Raw genomic sequence first — 15,994 nt, forward strand, 5'->3', positions numbered from 1 at the left:
CAACACCTGCCCCCCACCCCCTCCCAAGCCCCTGCAAAGCCTGGTCCCAGTGTGCCTGGACTCCCTGCTTCCACTCCCAACTAGGGGGCTGCCTGGGTGCCAAAACAAGGGGTCCTGGAGCCCTGCCCAGAAAAGAAGAGACAGACAAGGGGGTGGGGGGAGGGAGAGATTGACAGCCAGAGGAGGAAGGAGGCAGAGAGACAGATGGACAGAGAGGGACAGAAAGGGGTGTAGGTGAGAGAAAGCAGGAGGGTGGGAGCCAGAGATGGTGAAGGGAACCCTCTCCCACCCCTCCCCCACCCCACCCTCTCTCCCCCTCTGTCTCCTCTTTGCCATCCTGCCGGGGGCGGGGTGTGAGGTCCCTAACGATCTCAGCCCCAAAATAAACCCCATTAGTCGCCCCGCTCCCTCCTGCGGCTGCCTGGGCTCCCTGGAGGTGGCGGTGGAGGGGTGGGGGCAGACTGCTGGCCGTGGTGGGGGTGGGGGACTGGTCACCCAGCTGCTGGGAAGGGAGCTCTGTCTGGGAGGCCTAGAGGACTAGTGCTCTGGGGCCTTCAGAGAAGGGAAGACAACAATCTTGCATTCTTTAGAACAGAAATGGAGCAGATGAGATTCATAAAATGCTTAATTAAATAATTAGCCACTAACGACTCCTCTCAAAACACTTCTTGGGGGAGAGGGGTTCAGGGGAGGACTTACCCAGAGAGAAAAGAGAGACAGATGGGCCTGAGGGGAAAAGCCTGGAGCAGATGGGGAGAAAAGTGTGGCTGTTGGGTGGGAGAGCCCTGGATGGGCTAGGAAGTCCCAGGTCAGGGAGGGTCTGGGCTATTTCCGAAGCAAACCTGCTCCGCCAAAATGGCAGCTGAGTAACACTAAGGCCACCCCTCTCACACACCTTGGGGTCTCTCACCTCAGGGACTAGGAGCCCTGTTTGGGCAATATGGGACCAGGGGTCTCTATCCTAGGAAGCTCCTAGGCCTTCAAAAGGAGAGGGGACCCCTGAGTGCCTTGGAGGGAGGCACCTTCTGCAGGCCCAGGAGGAGCCAAGAAGACAAGGGAAGGCTGTGTGTGGTCTGGGGCCCAGAGAGGCAGTGAGGCCAGCAGGGGGCCGGCGGGGGGGTGCAGGGCAGCGGGGGTGCAGGAGCTGTCATCCCAGCTCTACATCTCCCCCAGGCAGGGCCAGAGGGGAAGATGACTCCCAGGGGGCAAGGCCGGGGGAAGGAACCACCAGGGTGTCAGTTAACTGAAGTCTGCCACACCAAAGTTGCGGGAAAGCCCCCCCAGCAGACAGAGGGAGCTGGGCCCTGCCCCTCCCAACTCAGGTATCCTTCCCCTCTGAAGGCCTCCCTGGTGAGATCTGAAATCTCCAGATGGGGCCCCAAGATCAGGGCAGAGAATCCGATCAGGGCATGAGCCACACCCCCGCCTTCTGGCAGTCACTGCCTGGACAAGACAGGGGCAGGGCGTGAGGACTAGGAGCAGGGGAGGCCTCAGCCGGCAACCTTCTCTCCACTCCCAACACTGCAGCACTCCGGAAAATCGGCTGTTTCCATGGTAACCGTAATACCGAGGGTCCTCCCTTCCTCCTCTGCTCACTCACAAGCCGCACGTCCAAATCTGGGGGGGTGAAGAGGGCCAGAGGAGCTGAGATGCTGACCCTCCTGCACACACACCACTCCCTGCCTCCTGGCCTAGGGCCTCTTCACCCCTGGTTCCAGAGCCTCCCAGTCAGATGCAGAAGTGGCTTACTGGGTCTCTTGGTCCCTCCACCAACAAAGGAAACTCCATCTACCTGGAGCCTCCCAAACCCCTCAGGTGTCCGGAAAATGAGACCCTTTCTCCTCACTTTCCCATCCCAGGAACCCAGACAGCACATCACCCTGAGCCCGGAGAGGAGGGGAGAAGCGAGCCGCCCTCCACCTCCATGCCCCATAGAGCAGTGAGGCAGGAGGGATCAGAGGCCGGGCGGGTGCCCGCAGCCCCGGGCCGGGTGGCCGACGCGTCCCCAGTGACGCACCCACAGACCCCACACCCACACACAGGCCACGCCGCAGCCAGCTGCACACAAAGACCCAGTGTGGAGAGGCAGACCCCGACAGGAGACAGCCGGGAAACATGGCGGAGAGCGCACAAAGACTGGCAGGCGGCGAGGGCAGCGGCTGGCACCGCGCAGGACGGGACGGGCGCACGCCTCCCCGCCCCCGAGGCCGCGGCGCACGGGCCGCCCGCCGCCCCCCGCCAACCCCAGTCCCCAGCCCGCGCCCCCGCTCGGCCGGGCCTCCCCCGGATTCACTACCCCGCGGCTCTCCCACTGCCGCCAGTTTATTATGCGGGGCGGGACTGTAAAAGCCTAAGGGCATTTATTACACGGTGTGGGATCAGATGGAGAGACACTTCTTGGGCCGAAGAGGTGAAGGATGAATGCTTTATTGGGCGGGGACGGCAGTGATTACCCTGGGGAGGCATTTCTCTCCCAGGACCCCTGACTCCCGCCCTCCCGGGCAGCGGGCTGGGGTTGGGGCGGACGCGGGCGGGGGGGGGGCGGGGCTCCGCCCGGTCCCTCCCCTTCCCTCCCCGCTGCGCTCCGGCGGCGCCTCCCGCCTCTCGCCCCGCCAGCCGTCCTCGGCCCGGCCACCCGACACCCCGGGTCGCGGGGGAAGGCATATTGGAGCCCAGGACACCGAACCACAGCTAGAACCTCTAACGGGTTCCCGAAAGGGCTCCGGAGAAGAAGGGGGCCTAAGCCAAGGCCCATTATGTTGCCCTCAGGTGGTCCAGACCCACAGTTCTTGACCTCCCCAGGAAAATGCTACTGAGCTACACGACAGATAACATTGTGGGTAGATAACATTGTGGGGTGGCAGGGTGGGGAACACCCCTGAAGCCCAAGGCAAGACTGCCTCTGGCCAGACACAAAATGCACAGGCCTAAGTGGCCACCACCCAAAGGCCCAGGCCTGGAACCTTCTGCCCACACCCAACATGGTCCCCTCTGTGCCTCCTGGACCCAGAAATTCACTGGTCCAGTAAAACACTAAATGATCAAGAATCTTCTGTACAATTCCCACACACCTGCATTCTAGAGGGAGAAAAAAACAACCAACCATTAATAATGGTTAGCTAACCCAGACCCAAACAAAATAATCATCCCATGTGAGAAGCCACCTATGCAGTGCTGCCCCTGCGGGTAAAACCACATGTGCAGACCCTCCGCACGTAGAAGCCATGGCAGAAAGCTTCTGGTAGCTCTAGAATCACGAGAGGATAAAACATCCTCCACAGTCCAGAAAGGTTGCAGTCCTGCGTGCCCTCAGCCCGCACACACTAGCTCTTTGTAGACAGACCTTCACTACCCCCCAGGCGGGGTACCTCCCCAGATCCAGAGCCCTGGGCTCAGCTCTCTCTAGATCCCAGAACAATATCTCCTCAATTCTTAAGCTCATTCCTTGCCATAAAACATTCAGTGCAATCAGACATCCAAGTGAACACACCCATAACAAGAATCGAAATAAATGCCAGGTCCCTTTATAAGCTAGAGTGATGAATACAGAGCCCCTGGAGGCTCCTGACTCAGAAACGAACTGGGATTGACCCCTCTATCCCTGGCCTCAGAGGGTACAGAAAATGAAGGTCAGGGGTGGCGAGGCTCGTCAAGGGCTCTGAAAGCAGAATCAGGGTCAAGGATCAGAAGTGTCTCCCCTGCCCTGGGCCATTTTTAGGACCCAGGTATTCTGGTCCTCCCAAGCCCAGGCTGACAACCAGGTGCAGGTGTGTCTGGCAGGTCGGTAAGGGGTATTATATAACAGGAGGGGTTGGGGGTGGGAAGGGAAAGGGAGGAAAGAGTGAAGGGAAGGAGGGAAGGAAGCAAGGAGAAAGGCAAGAAGAGCCCATGAGAAGGGAAGTGAAGATGCAGGTGCCGAAAGAGCAGCTCCTCACCCTGGGGAAGCCCAGCAAGGAAAGGTGTCCTCTGGCCTGGATGGGTCTCCCAAGCTGGCTCTGCCTCTTGCCAAGCCTGGGTTCCAGCAGAAGCCAGCCCCAGGACCTCGCCCCACAGTGGAGGTGTGCAGAGGTGGGGCTCGGCCATGGCCGCTGGCCTCTTCCTCCTCTTCTCTCTGTCCTTGGGCCCTCCTCCTTCCTCTCACTTGCCTGACCCTTCATGGGCTCCTCCACTCAGTCTTCCCATCCCCTCCCCTCACTGCCCTGCAGTGCCCTCCAGCTCCTCTGCTTCCAGGGGGCCCTGGGCAGCCTGTGGCCCTCTTGGGGCTGTTTCTCTCCTCCACACAAGGGGGTGGCTGCCTCTGAAGCATCCCAATGCCAGCATTCCATAGAATCCCACCCCCGACATCCCCCAAGTTCTTTCCTCCATTGTCTCTCCCTTCCCTCCCCAGCTCTTTGCACCCTGACACCAGCTCCTTAACTGAACCTTCTTCTGGCACTTCAGTTCCAATCTGCTCAGCTCCCCTGGGCCAGCCCCCCTCCATCCCCTGCCTCTTTGACCTCCTCTCCTCTTCACCCCACAGAGATCTTCCCTGATGGCCTTTCTTCTCTCACCCTTTTCTGTCTCTCCTCATTGCTCAGAAAGACCATGTCCTATCTGGGTCTCTCTGGGGACTGAGCCTCAGTGGACCTGGAGGGGACAATAAAGAGGATGGAGAAAGGAAAGGAGGGCCAGATTGCTCATGGTGAGAACAGGGGAGTTAAAATCAGGAGCAGGGGTGTGGGGGGGGGGGGCAGTGAGTGCAGAAGGAGAAGAGCCTGGAGAACATGGCGTGGAGATGACCCCAGCTGGGACAGAGGTTAGCCAGGAACACTCTGCTGGGCAAGAAGAAGAAAGGAATGAGAAAGGATGTTGGACGAGGCTGCTCCTGGGAACTGGATGAAGAGAAAGCAGAGGCGTGAAAAAGATAAAGATAACCTAAGAAAAAAAGAGGAAGGGGGAGAGAAAAGAGGTGGAAAGCTTGAAAGTGGTATGGGGGAACAAAGATTGGGAAGCAAGAAAGGACAGGTGAAGAACAGTGATGAGGAGGCAGAGATGTGTGCAGAAATGGGGACCATGAGGGCACAGACGGGAAGTGAAGATACGGGCATGAAAGATGAGGAAGGGACAAAAAGGGAGTCAAAAAAATGAGAGGGGATGGATGGGCAGAAATGGAAGTGATGGACATACAGAAATTAGAGAAAACAAGGTATAGAGTGGGAACTGGCGAAGGCACAGGGACGGAAGCATGGAGCTGTCAGAGTGCCAGGACGGAAGGCAACAGAGGCAGAGAGGGGAAGCGACGGGAAGACAGAGGAGGTGATGAGAGCATAGGAATGAGGAGCACAGAAAGTGTTGGAGGGCTGAGACGGGGACCAAAGAGGGAAGGTGATGAAGTATATGGATGGGAAGCAATGGAGGTACGGAGGTGGGAGGTGGGAGCTGTACCATATGGGAGGTGAGAGAGGTATAGAAATGGAGGTGATGGTGGTACCCTGTGGGAACTGATGGCAAGGTACAGAGATGGGAGGTAATGTGGAGAACAGAGAAGGAAGTGGACTAAAATGGGAAGTGATGGGATCTCTGGGACAGCAGGTAACAGGAGCTTTGAGATGAAATGTGAAGGAGAGACTGAGATGGGAAATGATGGGACCTGACATGGAGATGAAATAAAATGTGAAGAGGGAGAGACCCAGGAGGCCTGGGATTGGAAGTCATGGGGACGCAGTAATGGGAAGTGAGGGGGGCACAGGGAACACGGAAGACAGAGATAGAAGGCAGCAGGTGCAGAGATGGGAAGAGGGGCTTGCGGTGAATCTCAGGGGTCTAAGGCAAGAAGTGATGAAGGGACTGGGCTGGGAGGTTAAGAAAAAGGCAGAAACTAGAAGTGCTAGAGGTCAGAAACGAAAGGTGATGGGGTCTGAGAGGAAAGGAGAAGTCAGTGCTGACACAGAAGGTTATGGCAGGGGGAAGGCACTGAGCTAAAAGGTGACAGTGTAAAGTGGGAGAGGACTGACTGGAGAGGCAATGGGAAGACTGGGGTGGGGGACAGAAATTCAAACAGTGGGGTTGGGAGATGCTGAGGGTCAGAGGTGGAGCTACGGCAGAGATGAAGAGATGTGGAGAGGAAAAACCAGAGATGAAGGGATGAGGCTGGGAAAGGATGGGACAGTGGAGCAAGCTGATTGCTTGGGAGGCAGTGGAAGGACAGGAATGGGGGAAAGACAGGACGGGGGCTGCAGGTGCAGAGGTGAAATCGCCAGATACAAGGGGGTGAAAGAGGCAGTGATGGGACACTTCTGAGGAGAGGTGATAGATGGGACAGAGGCGGGAGGTTGGTGGGGGACCGATAAGGAGATAATGGGCACGGAGACGCTGGGCCAGGAAGGTGACAGTGGCCGAGGAGGAGGGAAGCCAGATGGAGGAATGATAAGGGGCAGGGATGGAGGAGGTGAAGAGGAAGAGAAACGGGGAAGGGAGAGCAGGGCAGAGCGGATGAACGGCCAGATAGAGAGGGGCGAGGGGCCCACACAGAAGGGTGATGACGCCCCGGAGACAGGGATTCCGAGGTGAAGGTGAGGCAAGCAATGAAAGTGGAGAGAGATGAGGGTGATAAACGGACGGGGTGAGGGGATGCTGCTGGAGAGGAGAGGGTGGGGCTGAGGTGCTGGTGGAGCCCAAGATGGGAGGTGAGGGGGCGCGGGCCCGCAGAGCGGAAGGGCCGGGCCTCGGCGCGCACCGGCTGGGGTGCGGCCCGCGGGGGCCAGGGCCGCGCGCAAGGGAGGCCCCGGGGGCCGGCCGGCCGGCCGGCTGGTATCGGCAGCGCCACTTACCGTGCCCGCCGCGCGTGAGGAAGGGCATGCGGTTGATGGCGATGGGCACGGTGCCGTGCTTGCTGTGGAAGTGGTGGACGTGGTGGGTGGTGCTGAGGCTGGAGGAGACCCGGGCCCCCTCGGCCGCCCCCAACAGCAGCAGCAGCAGCAGCAGCAGTAGCGGCAGCAGAGGTGGCGGCGGCGGCAGCGGCAGGGGCCCGGCCAGGGAGGGGGGGCGGCGCGGGCACCCCCCCAGCCCGCTCCCCCCGGGGGGCATTTCGGCCCGGGGGCGGCCCCCTCACAGCCCCATGGCCGGGGGCGGGGACGCGGGACCGAGTAGCCCCGCGAAGCCCCCCTCCGGCTCCGAGCCCCGGGAGGGGGGTAGGGGGGTGAAGAGAAGGAAAATCAGAGCCCAAGCCTCGGTCCGGAGCCAATGAAATCAAGTGGATCCCGCTGGGGAATCCGGGGTCCGCGGAGCGGCAACGCCAAGGTCCAGGACGCCTGGGTCCATCGCGAGGAGCTAAGGGTCCCCCCGCATCCCGGCGGGGTCGGAGCGGCGCAGAGGGCCGTCAGAAACCCGGGGGAGCGCCCGGGGGAGGGGGCATGGTGCCGGATGGAGAGATAGGGGAGGCGCGGGGGCCAAGCAGGGAGGGGAGAGCGGGGAAATCCTGCGGAAAAACCGAGCCGGGGAGGGGGGACTGGAGGAGAGAAGCAGGAGACCGATGGAGACTAGGGCCCGCCGCGCCGCGGCTGCCGCTGCCGCCCGACAGAGGCCGGGGGGAAAGGAGGGAGCGGCCGGGGTGGGGGGGCGGGAGAAGGGGGAAGGAAAGCAAATCCGGGTGAGGGGGAATGAGGGGAGAGGAGGGGAGAGGAGAGGAGAGGAGGGGAGCGGGGCTGAGCGGAGGGAAGGCGCGAGCCTGCGAGATTCCGGCGGAGAGATGGAGGCAGCGGAGTGTTGCTGCAGAGGCTGAGAGGGCTGGAAGCGAGAGGGAGGGAGAGAGGAGGGGTGGAGAGGGGACGGGAGGGGGAGCGCGGGCGGAGGAGGGGGCAGGGCGGAGGGGCCCGAGCGGCTCCCGAGCTGCGGGCGGCGCTGGGCAGCTCCGCCGCGCGGCACCTGGCTAGCCGGCTCGGCGCTCGCCTCTCCTCTGCGCGCGCCCCACCCCTCCCCCACGCCCGGGTGCGCGCACCCCTCCCGCCCCTCCGGAGAAGGGGCCCTGCTGAATAATTGAACAGAACTGAGGCTAGCCGGAGAGGCCGCTCTCTTCCACCTCCTCCCACCACCCCCCACCCCCGGCCCGGACGAACCCCAATAGTGCTCGCTGGCCCAGTGCGCAGAGATGTGGCTACCACCACCTCTGCACGCACCCCTCGGAACACACGTGCACGCCAGGATGTGGACGGGCTCGGGTATGGAGACACCCACGTGCCCATACAGGCACCAGTGCGCGCGCACGCACACAGGCTCAGACACAGACATTGCATACATGTGCTCACAGACACCCGGCACACGAACTCACACTCAACCGAGTGTGTACACATGCTCACACACATACGTGTTTGGTCACAGGCAATGAACGAACAGCCAGCGTACACACGGACACCCCCCTCCAGGTCACCCTCCAAGAACAGGGTCACCCATATGCAAACAAACAATGTACCCAGAGCCTCAAAGGTGCTCAAGAGTTAAGACACCACACACACAGTCCCTCCACCTCCTCGGAAGGGTGCTTCCCTCCCCGCGGCAACCCTCCGGGACACCTCCTATCCTTCCAGTCCACTTCCTCTGCCCCTCCCCCCATATGCCAACCTCCCCTTCTTGGGTGGGGAGGGGGCGGTTCCGGGATACCTATCCACCGAGTGTTCCACTTGGGACAAAACCCTTTCTGAGCCACTTAGGTCCTGCTGAGGAAGCCATTTCTCCTTCTAGGGGGCCCCTCCACTGAGACCTGCCCCTCAGACTTTGCGGCACTTCTGGGAAGAAAGAGCAAGGAGGCTTTCATCCCTTCATCTGGATGCCACCTCTGCACTGACATCAACCTGAGTTCTGCTTGGACAAGGTCTTGCTGGGGGCGGCGGTGGGGGCATGGGGAGGCAGAGCATAGGTAAGGAGGAAGAGAGGGAGGGAGGGAGGGATGGACCTGGAAGGAGGTAGACAAGGAGAGGTGTCGAAGAAAGGGCAAAAGGAAGGGGCTGCGAAAGGGGAGGAGGGGCAGGGCAGGGGTGGCTCCTGCTTATTATCCAGCATTCCGTTTTGGAGCGAAACCTGTCACCAGGAGCCCCAAAAGAGCTGCACCCAGCTCCTGGATGCAGTCAGGACCAGAGACAGCTCCTCTGCCCCAGCTGCCACCTTCCCCAACTTATTAGATGCCAATGCCCCATTTGGTCCCCAGCCTTTCAGAGAGGAAAAAAGGGTCCTTAGAGGCACCCAGAAAGAAGTGTCCAGGTGGTGTGTGGCCCCATGAGGGAGGAGAGTTTGCAAGCTGGGGAGCACGGCTTCCTGTCCTCTCTTCCTGTGCCCGCTCTTGGCCCTGGCTCTGGGATAGAGACTGACAGAGCTCTGAGCAGGCAGAAAATGTATGGTCCCGGAGGGAGGGAGGGAGGAGCCGGCGGCGAGAGGAGAGGAAGGGAAACCGCCTAGAGGCCAATCAATACTAGTGAGTGGGAAGTGGAGAGAGCCGGAGGGGGTGACACTGGTGAGCGAGGTGGGGAGAGGGTAAAAAAGAAGGGAGAGACAGGTGTGCAGGAGATCAATAGAGGCTGCGGAGACCAGCAGAGCGGCTAGGGAGATGAGAAACAGACAAGGGCAGAGATGGGGAAGAACCCACTGCCTGGGAGAGCCCGGGGACAGGCTCTGGGAGGTGGAGCTGGAGCTGCCCAGGGAAGCGCTGTCCAGACCTCAGCCCTGGGGCTTCAGGCCCTGCCAGGAAGCAGGCCTCCGTCCAGCTTCCTTCCTCTCTCATTTCATATTCTCTTTTTTATTTTCTCTCTGCTTTCCTCTCTCTCACCCTGACAACGACTTCTCTCCCTCTGATCTCCTGCCTTCCCAGGGCAGACTACTGAGCCTCACAATGGTGCCTTCACCCTCAGGGGGAATCCCCATGTCCCAGACGGAGAAACTGAGGCCACACATAGGGAAAGGCTGTCCTGAAGGTCGGACTCCTCCTCATCCCAGTCTCTTCATCACCAGACAGCTCCACACCCCAGGCTCAACCCTCTGAGGATGCCTGGGCCATCCCCATCCCCTCCATCTCTTCAGGCACAAGGGCCCTTGATGCCCAGGGTGCCTCCAGGGCCATCACACTTGGGGTGAAGCAGACGTGCATCTGGGCCAGGTTCCTACTTGACCTTGTGTATCAGTGGAGCCCCAAGAAGACCCGTCATAGAGACAGCACGAGCATCAAACAGCCACGCCTGGAGAATCAGGAGGCACACCTTCAAGAGAAAGGGGGCTGAGATCTCAAAGGCACCCCCAGGGCCAGTGTCCAGAGACTCCCAGATTGCACCCACCTTGTCTTTACCTCCAAGGCTCTGCTCAGGCTCTGTCACCAGACACACAGACCAATCTCGGGGACAGTCACACTTCCCAAGAGGCCCCTGTTCCCCAGCCCCAATTCTCCCTGCATCCCACCTGCCTGGAACCCAGGGAAGTTGTTCCAATCTCTCTTCCCACCCCTGCTGAAAGATGGCTTGACTCCCTAAACCCACATCCATCTCTCCGCTCCCTCCCAAAAGGCTCCATCATGTGGGAGTCCAGTAGTGAAGATGGGCAGCGCTCTTCTCCATCCTGACCCCCTGCGGCCATGGCAAGAAATGCCCACCATCCGTGGGCCCCACATCCACCTCCACCACCACCACCCCGGGACTAAACCTTAAGAACACCTAGGTTCCAGCCACACCCTGCCCCCAGCGCCCTATGATTAAGGACAAGGATGTTCCTGTTACTGGGGCCTCAGTGTCCTCAGCAACTAAATCAGACAGCTGGTCTCCATCCTACTGTCTTCTCTGAGGACAAATTAAAAGGACTTTGTAAGCCGTGAAACACGAAACAGTCAGTAGGGATAGTTACTATTAAACAGCAAAGTTACCACCATCCCCAGATCGCCTGCGCAAAGCAGGAATGAGCTGGAAAGGAAGAGGCCCAGCCCCAGCCCCGTCCTTATTCCCCGATAGCCAGGACTGGAGCAGCCCTGAGCTGGCCGGCGTCTGTGGGCTTTGGCAGGTACAGCGAGTGGCAGGCTGGACAGGAAGAATCGTGTAGGATCGGACAGGATGTGGAGGTACCCAGGGATGGGCCCGCCTCAGAACACCAGGAAAGCACTCATGGAGGTGGAGAGGGCATTTTTACAAAGAAGGAAAAATCAAGAGCACAATCCCAGAAACCAGTTGGTTATGCACCCCTTAAGAAACTCAGGACTCTGCCCGATGACTAAGGCTCCACAGTGTGGCATGGAGGCAAAGGCACTGACCCCTTTTCTCAGCCCAGATCTGCTATTCACTCTGGAAATCCACCGACTCCTCCGGGCCTCAGTGTCCATGTTTGCAAAGTGAAGAAGCCATATATAGTGTGTGTGCGTGTGTGTCTTTTTTCAGGCAGCTGGCGCGTCGTGTCCCTGGTCTTTCAGCCCAGCCACCCCCAAGGAAGACCATTCAAGTGACACCTAAAGAGGCCACATGCTGCCCAGCCCGCCCCTCAATCAGGAAGTTGTCTCTCCCTCATGCCTGCCCCACCGCCCTCCCTCATCCAAGTGCTAACCAGCTGCCGGCCACCAACCACGAGGGACTGGAAACCGCTGCTGAAGCCCACCCTCTGGGAAGGGGCCTCAAACACTATGCAAGTTGGCAGCAGATGCCCAGCCAGGGAGGAGAAGAACCAGGCGAGGACACGAGGGAGTGTCCTTGTGGGTCCAAGGGACACCCTGCAGCTGGATGGGAAACGTCAGTACATGGTGGCTGGCCTCCAGGGGAGCTAGCCGTCTGGAGGCCTGGCCTCCTGGGAGTCTCCTGAGCCTGTCTCCTGGGGGTGTAGGCCTATTCTGGGCAGGAAGTAATGGGTTTCCACTGCACATTTCAGGGACACCAGGGGCAAGGGGGTACAGGTCAGCAACTGCCCCACCGGCCCGGTGCAACAGAGCTACAACACATGAGACCATGGCCAGCGTCAGGACAGTGACAGAGGCTGACACGTCTTTGGCGAGGGGTGAGGGAAGCAGTGTCCCACTAGCTCAGAAGGAAGAGGAGAGGCTGTCTAGCAACCATCACCCCCGACACGCAGGCGTCAGGAGTCCTGCAAAGGCCCGAGAGGGGGTTCCAGGAGGCGACAGCAGCCAGTAGCTCCCCTCCGTCTCACTCATGACAAGAAGGGACGGGAAGGAAGCAAGCAGCATGGCTCTGAGAGACCCTCCCTCCTCCCGGGGCCTCCCCCCAGCACCCCCAGCCCTCCCGGTCCTGCACTCACGGTCATTGCAGATGGGGCCTCCGTAGGAGGTCATGGTGCAGTCGCAGGTGAAGCCGTCCCACTGCTGCAAGCAGACGCCCTGGTTGGCACAAGACTCTTCGGTGCAGGTGGTGCTGGGGCCTGGAAGAGGCAGGAAGAGGGAACACCCCCCGCTCAGCCAAGCCCCCTCCCGCCCCAGGAGTTATGGAAGCTTCGGGACCGGGCCAGAAGCCCTCCCTCAGTTCTGCCGGGCAGGTAGGGCCAAGAACTCATGGGGGTGGGAGTAGGGGAGCTCAATGACAGCTGGTCTTGGCCTGGAACTGTGATAAGGGGTCAGGGCGGGAGGCAGCAGGGAGGGCAAGTGACCTCTGACTCTCCCCATACTCTGTCCCAGAGCGGCGGCAGCAGGCTCCATCGAGACCACCCGGCTCCCCAGTCTGCCTGCACCCCGCAGGGTCACACCTAACTCCTGCACCCACACTCACCGTCACAGCCCCTCTCCACCTGCCCGATGCGGTGCAGGGCGTCAGCGATGAGGTCAGGGAGGCGCCCGTTGAGGTCCACCGAGGCCAGGCAGCCCTGAAAGCCATCCCGAGAGGCCACTAGCTTGGGCAGGTTGTTGAACATGTTCTTGCTCAGACCGCCAATGTACAGCTCCCCTGTAAAGGGAGTGGGGTCAGAGCTCGGATCTGGTCCCCAGATACCCAGGTCCCTCCCAGGACATCGGCCTCCAGTGTCGGCTCCTGCAGCCCCACACGGTCTCATCCAGACTCCAGCTTCCTCTCTGAGGGGCAGATGCCCACCCCCACCCTTCCTTCTTCCTTCTCCACTTCGCCATCTGTCTGCTCCCCTCCCAGGGACACCCAGATGCCCGGGGAGGGAAGAGGGAAGCAGCTGGAGGAACCTGCTCCGTGCTCTCTCCCACACATCTGATGCCAGTTCCGGCCCGTAATCAGGGCCTTTCATAGCTGTGCAGCTCGGTCCCTTCCACCCTCGCTCCCTCCCTTCTGAAGTCTCCCATCCCCAGAACTCCTCCAGGCCTCTGCCAGCCTCTCCCAACTCTGGGTTCTCTGCTGGGGGTTCTAAGCCCGGCACCTTCCAACAGCTAGGGTTTAGACTGGGGATTCTGGGTGACACCGGCAAGAAGTCCTCCTCAGGGACACTGGTCCTCCACATCACTGTCTGGCCGAAGGGACCTCAACTCCCTGGAAGTCCTGGCTGGCCCGTGGCAGAGCTCTAGCAAGACATGATGGGTCAACCCTGCTGCCCCTGCTGGGAACTCTGTGCAAACCAAGATGAGCCCAGATCACCCCTGGGTTTGCTGCCACTGCGAATTACTTGAGACACATCGCCCCCTTCTGGCAGCAGGGAGAACTGGCATCCGTAGAACTATGCCATCCGTTCTAGGGGCTTCCTCCATGGCTCAGAGGTAAAGAATCTGCCTGCCACACAGGAGACCCACAAGATGCAGGTTCGATCCCTGGATGGGGAAGATCCCCTGGAGGAGGAAATGGCAACCCACTCGAGTATTCTTGTCTGGAAAACCCCATGGACAGAGGAGCCTGGAGGGCTACAGTCCAAAGGGTCGCCAAGAGTTGTACCCAACTGAATGTCTGAGCACCGGCGCAGGATCTGACCAAGCTTCTGGTTCCAGCTCCATGGGCCGCCCACTCTGTGACCTCAGGCAATCACATAGCTTCTTGGAGCTTCCATTGCTGCCTCCTCAAGAGGAGGGTGGATTCCAGAGTCTCTAGGAACCCTCCCCACGCTCAGACAGTCTGAGTCACAGTGACACCAGGGATCCCTAAGGGAAACTGGGGGCTGCTCTGGGCATGTGAGGGTGGCTCGCATTGCCCCAGTGGGCTCTGGAGAAGCCACAGGCCTCATCCTCATTCCTGTTGTTCCACCTCCCTGGATCTCTAAACTCCCCCTCCTCTTCTCTCCTCTCTGACGCACCACTGTTCTAGGGGTAGGCAGTGATGGCCCCACTAACTACTAAAGAAGCCCTGGGGAATGGAGGGCCCTCGTATGATGCTGAGCCCGCCAGGGAGGCCTGGGTCCAAACCAGTGCCCAGACTAGTCCCGCCAGTGCCCAAGGAACACGACCAGGGCAGCACGAAGGGACCTGGAGACTGCTCCTCCTTCCTCCCCTCATCACAGCCCCCCTCCCAGCCCAGCAGGGACACTGCTCTCCCTCCGGCCCCCAGCATGGCAGACTTCTCAACCCTGGAGGGCCAAGAGGTCTTCAGAAGGCCCGGCTGCCTTCTAGCTTTCTAGGGTGAGGCCACCAAACTCCCCATGAGATACACCCTGCAGGCAGGCTTTCAGTGTTGAGAGGGCAGCCTCACAGGGGAGCTGAGCAGAACTTTGACAGGAAGATGTCAGGCTAGACACACTGGAAAATGGGGAAGAGCGAGGGAAACTGTGGGCAGGGCCGGGACAGAGCCACGCAAGGCGAAGAGCATCCCAGGCCGGAGGCGGTCTTGCCGGGGCCAAGGGAGCGTCTGGGCTAGGGCCAGGCCTCCTCCAGAGGCCCCAGGCCCCACCTTTGAGATCGAGGTTTCGGGCGCCATTGGAGTGCTGCGTGACAGTGCGGGAGTCAATCTTGAGCGTGTGCACGTTGCCCGGGTCCCTGGACACCACCACGTTGTGCCACTGGTTGTCATTGACTGGTTTGTCTGAGTTCCCCTTCATCAAGGACGGGCCATTCCCCAGGTCAAACACGTAGTGGATGTACCTGCCCCACAGTAGGGAGGAGACACTGGGTCAAGGTGGGGGCTGGGAAGGCGGGTAAGGAGGAGCTACAGCTGCGGGGTGGGGGTGGGGCTGGAAGCTGCAGGAGGGAGGGGTGGAGAGGGAGACCTCATAGTGGAAGAACCCAAACCAACAACAAGAGGACTCAGGTGTGAGGGCCCATCGTGGGGGGTGTGGGGAGAGAGGCTGCTGAGGACCTGGCTCCTGGGACAGGCTCCGAAGAGAAACTCGTGGAGGGACAGCTTTGTGGGGGCAGTAGGGTCCTCTGGGCAGGGACAGAGCTGCTCTAGGGTGGGGGCCTCTTAGGCCAAAGAGGTCACAGGGACCCAGCCCTGCCTTCTGTCTGTAGTAGGGCCGGATGGCCAGGGCCAGGACAGTGAATGGAGCACAGGTATGACTGAGAAACCCCTGGCAAGGAAGTAACTGGGGGGTGACCAGGGTGGAAGCGAGGGTGCTGCTTCTCCATCTTGGCTGGTGGCGGGGGGACCTGAATCTTGACCCGTGGTCTGTGGGGACTGGACATCTCAGCCAGTGGCTGAGGGAGCTGCCTCTTGGTCATGGCGGGGACAGGGGGGACCACGTCCTTGACAGCGGTGCAGAGCCCAGCACCTCACCCCTTGACCAGCTCGATGACGATGAAGTCATTGCCATTGCCTGAGTTGAACAGGAGGAGCCCGTCGGGGGCTGTGGTCTTGAACTGGAAGAAGAGGTGCATGGAGGCGTAAGCTTGGAGCGTGGCGAGCGCCAGGTAGCTGCTGCGACTCTTGAAGGTGACGGGATCGGCCACAATGGCACGCAGGCCAAAGCGAGCATTGAGCTCACAGTAGGTGATGTCCCCGTCCTTGCACTGGTCCATGTATGGCTGGCCGTTGAACACCAGCCCGCTCAGGTGCCCGATGAAGTTGGAGGGCACCACGGAGATGAAGCGCCGCTCCGTCATGATGCCCGTCTCAATGTTGTGGAACTCCAGCCGCGTGTGGGCCCCTGCCATCTGTCCTGCTCAGCACAGGAGACAGAG

General features: G+C 60.4%; 1 protein-coding gene across 1 annotated transcript in view; it reads right to left on the bottom strand.

The window, feature by feature from the left end:
• The window catches only part of NRXN2 (neurexin 2), a 99,141-nt gene that overhangs the window by 28,531 nt on the left and 54,616 nt on the right, over nt 1-15,994 (bottom strand). The window contains exons 13-16 of the mRNA XM_052662567.1: nt 15,591-15,972; nt 14,769-14,959; nt 12,708-12,881; nt 12,244-12,363 (exon numbers count right to left, since the gene is read on the bottom strand). Of these exons, the coding sequence (XP_052518527.1) occupies nt 12,244-12,363; nt 12,708-12,881; nt 14,769-14,959; nt 15,591-15,972 (867 nt within the window). The remainder of the gene's footprint in view (nt 1-12,243; nt 12,364-12,707; nt 12,882-14,768; nt 14,960-15,590; nt 15,973-15,994) is intronic.

This window comes from Budorcas taxicolor, chromosome 25 (genome assembly GCF_023091745.1).
Source record: "Budorcas taxicolor isolate Tak-1 chromosome 25, Takin1.1, whole genome shotgun sequence".
Lineage (NCBI taxonomy): Eukaryota > Metazoa > Chordata > Mammalia > Artiodactyla > Bovidae > Budorcas > Budorcas taxicolor.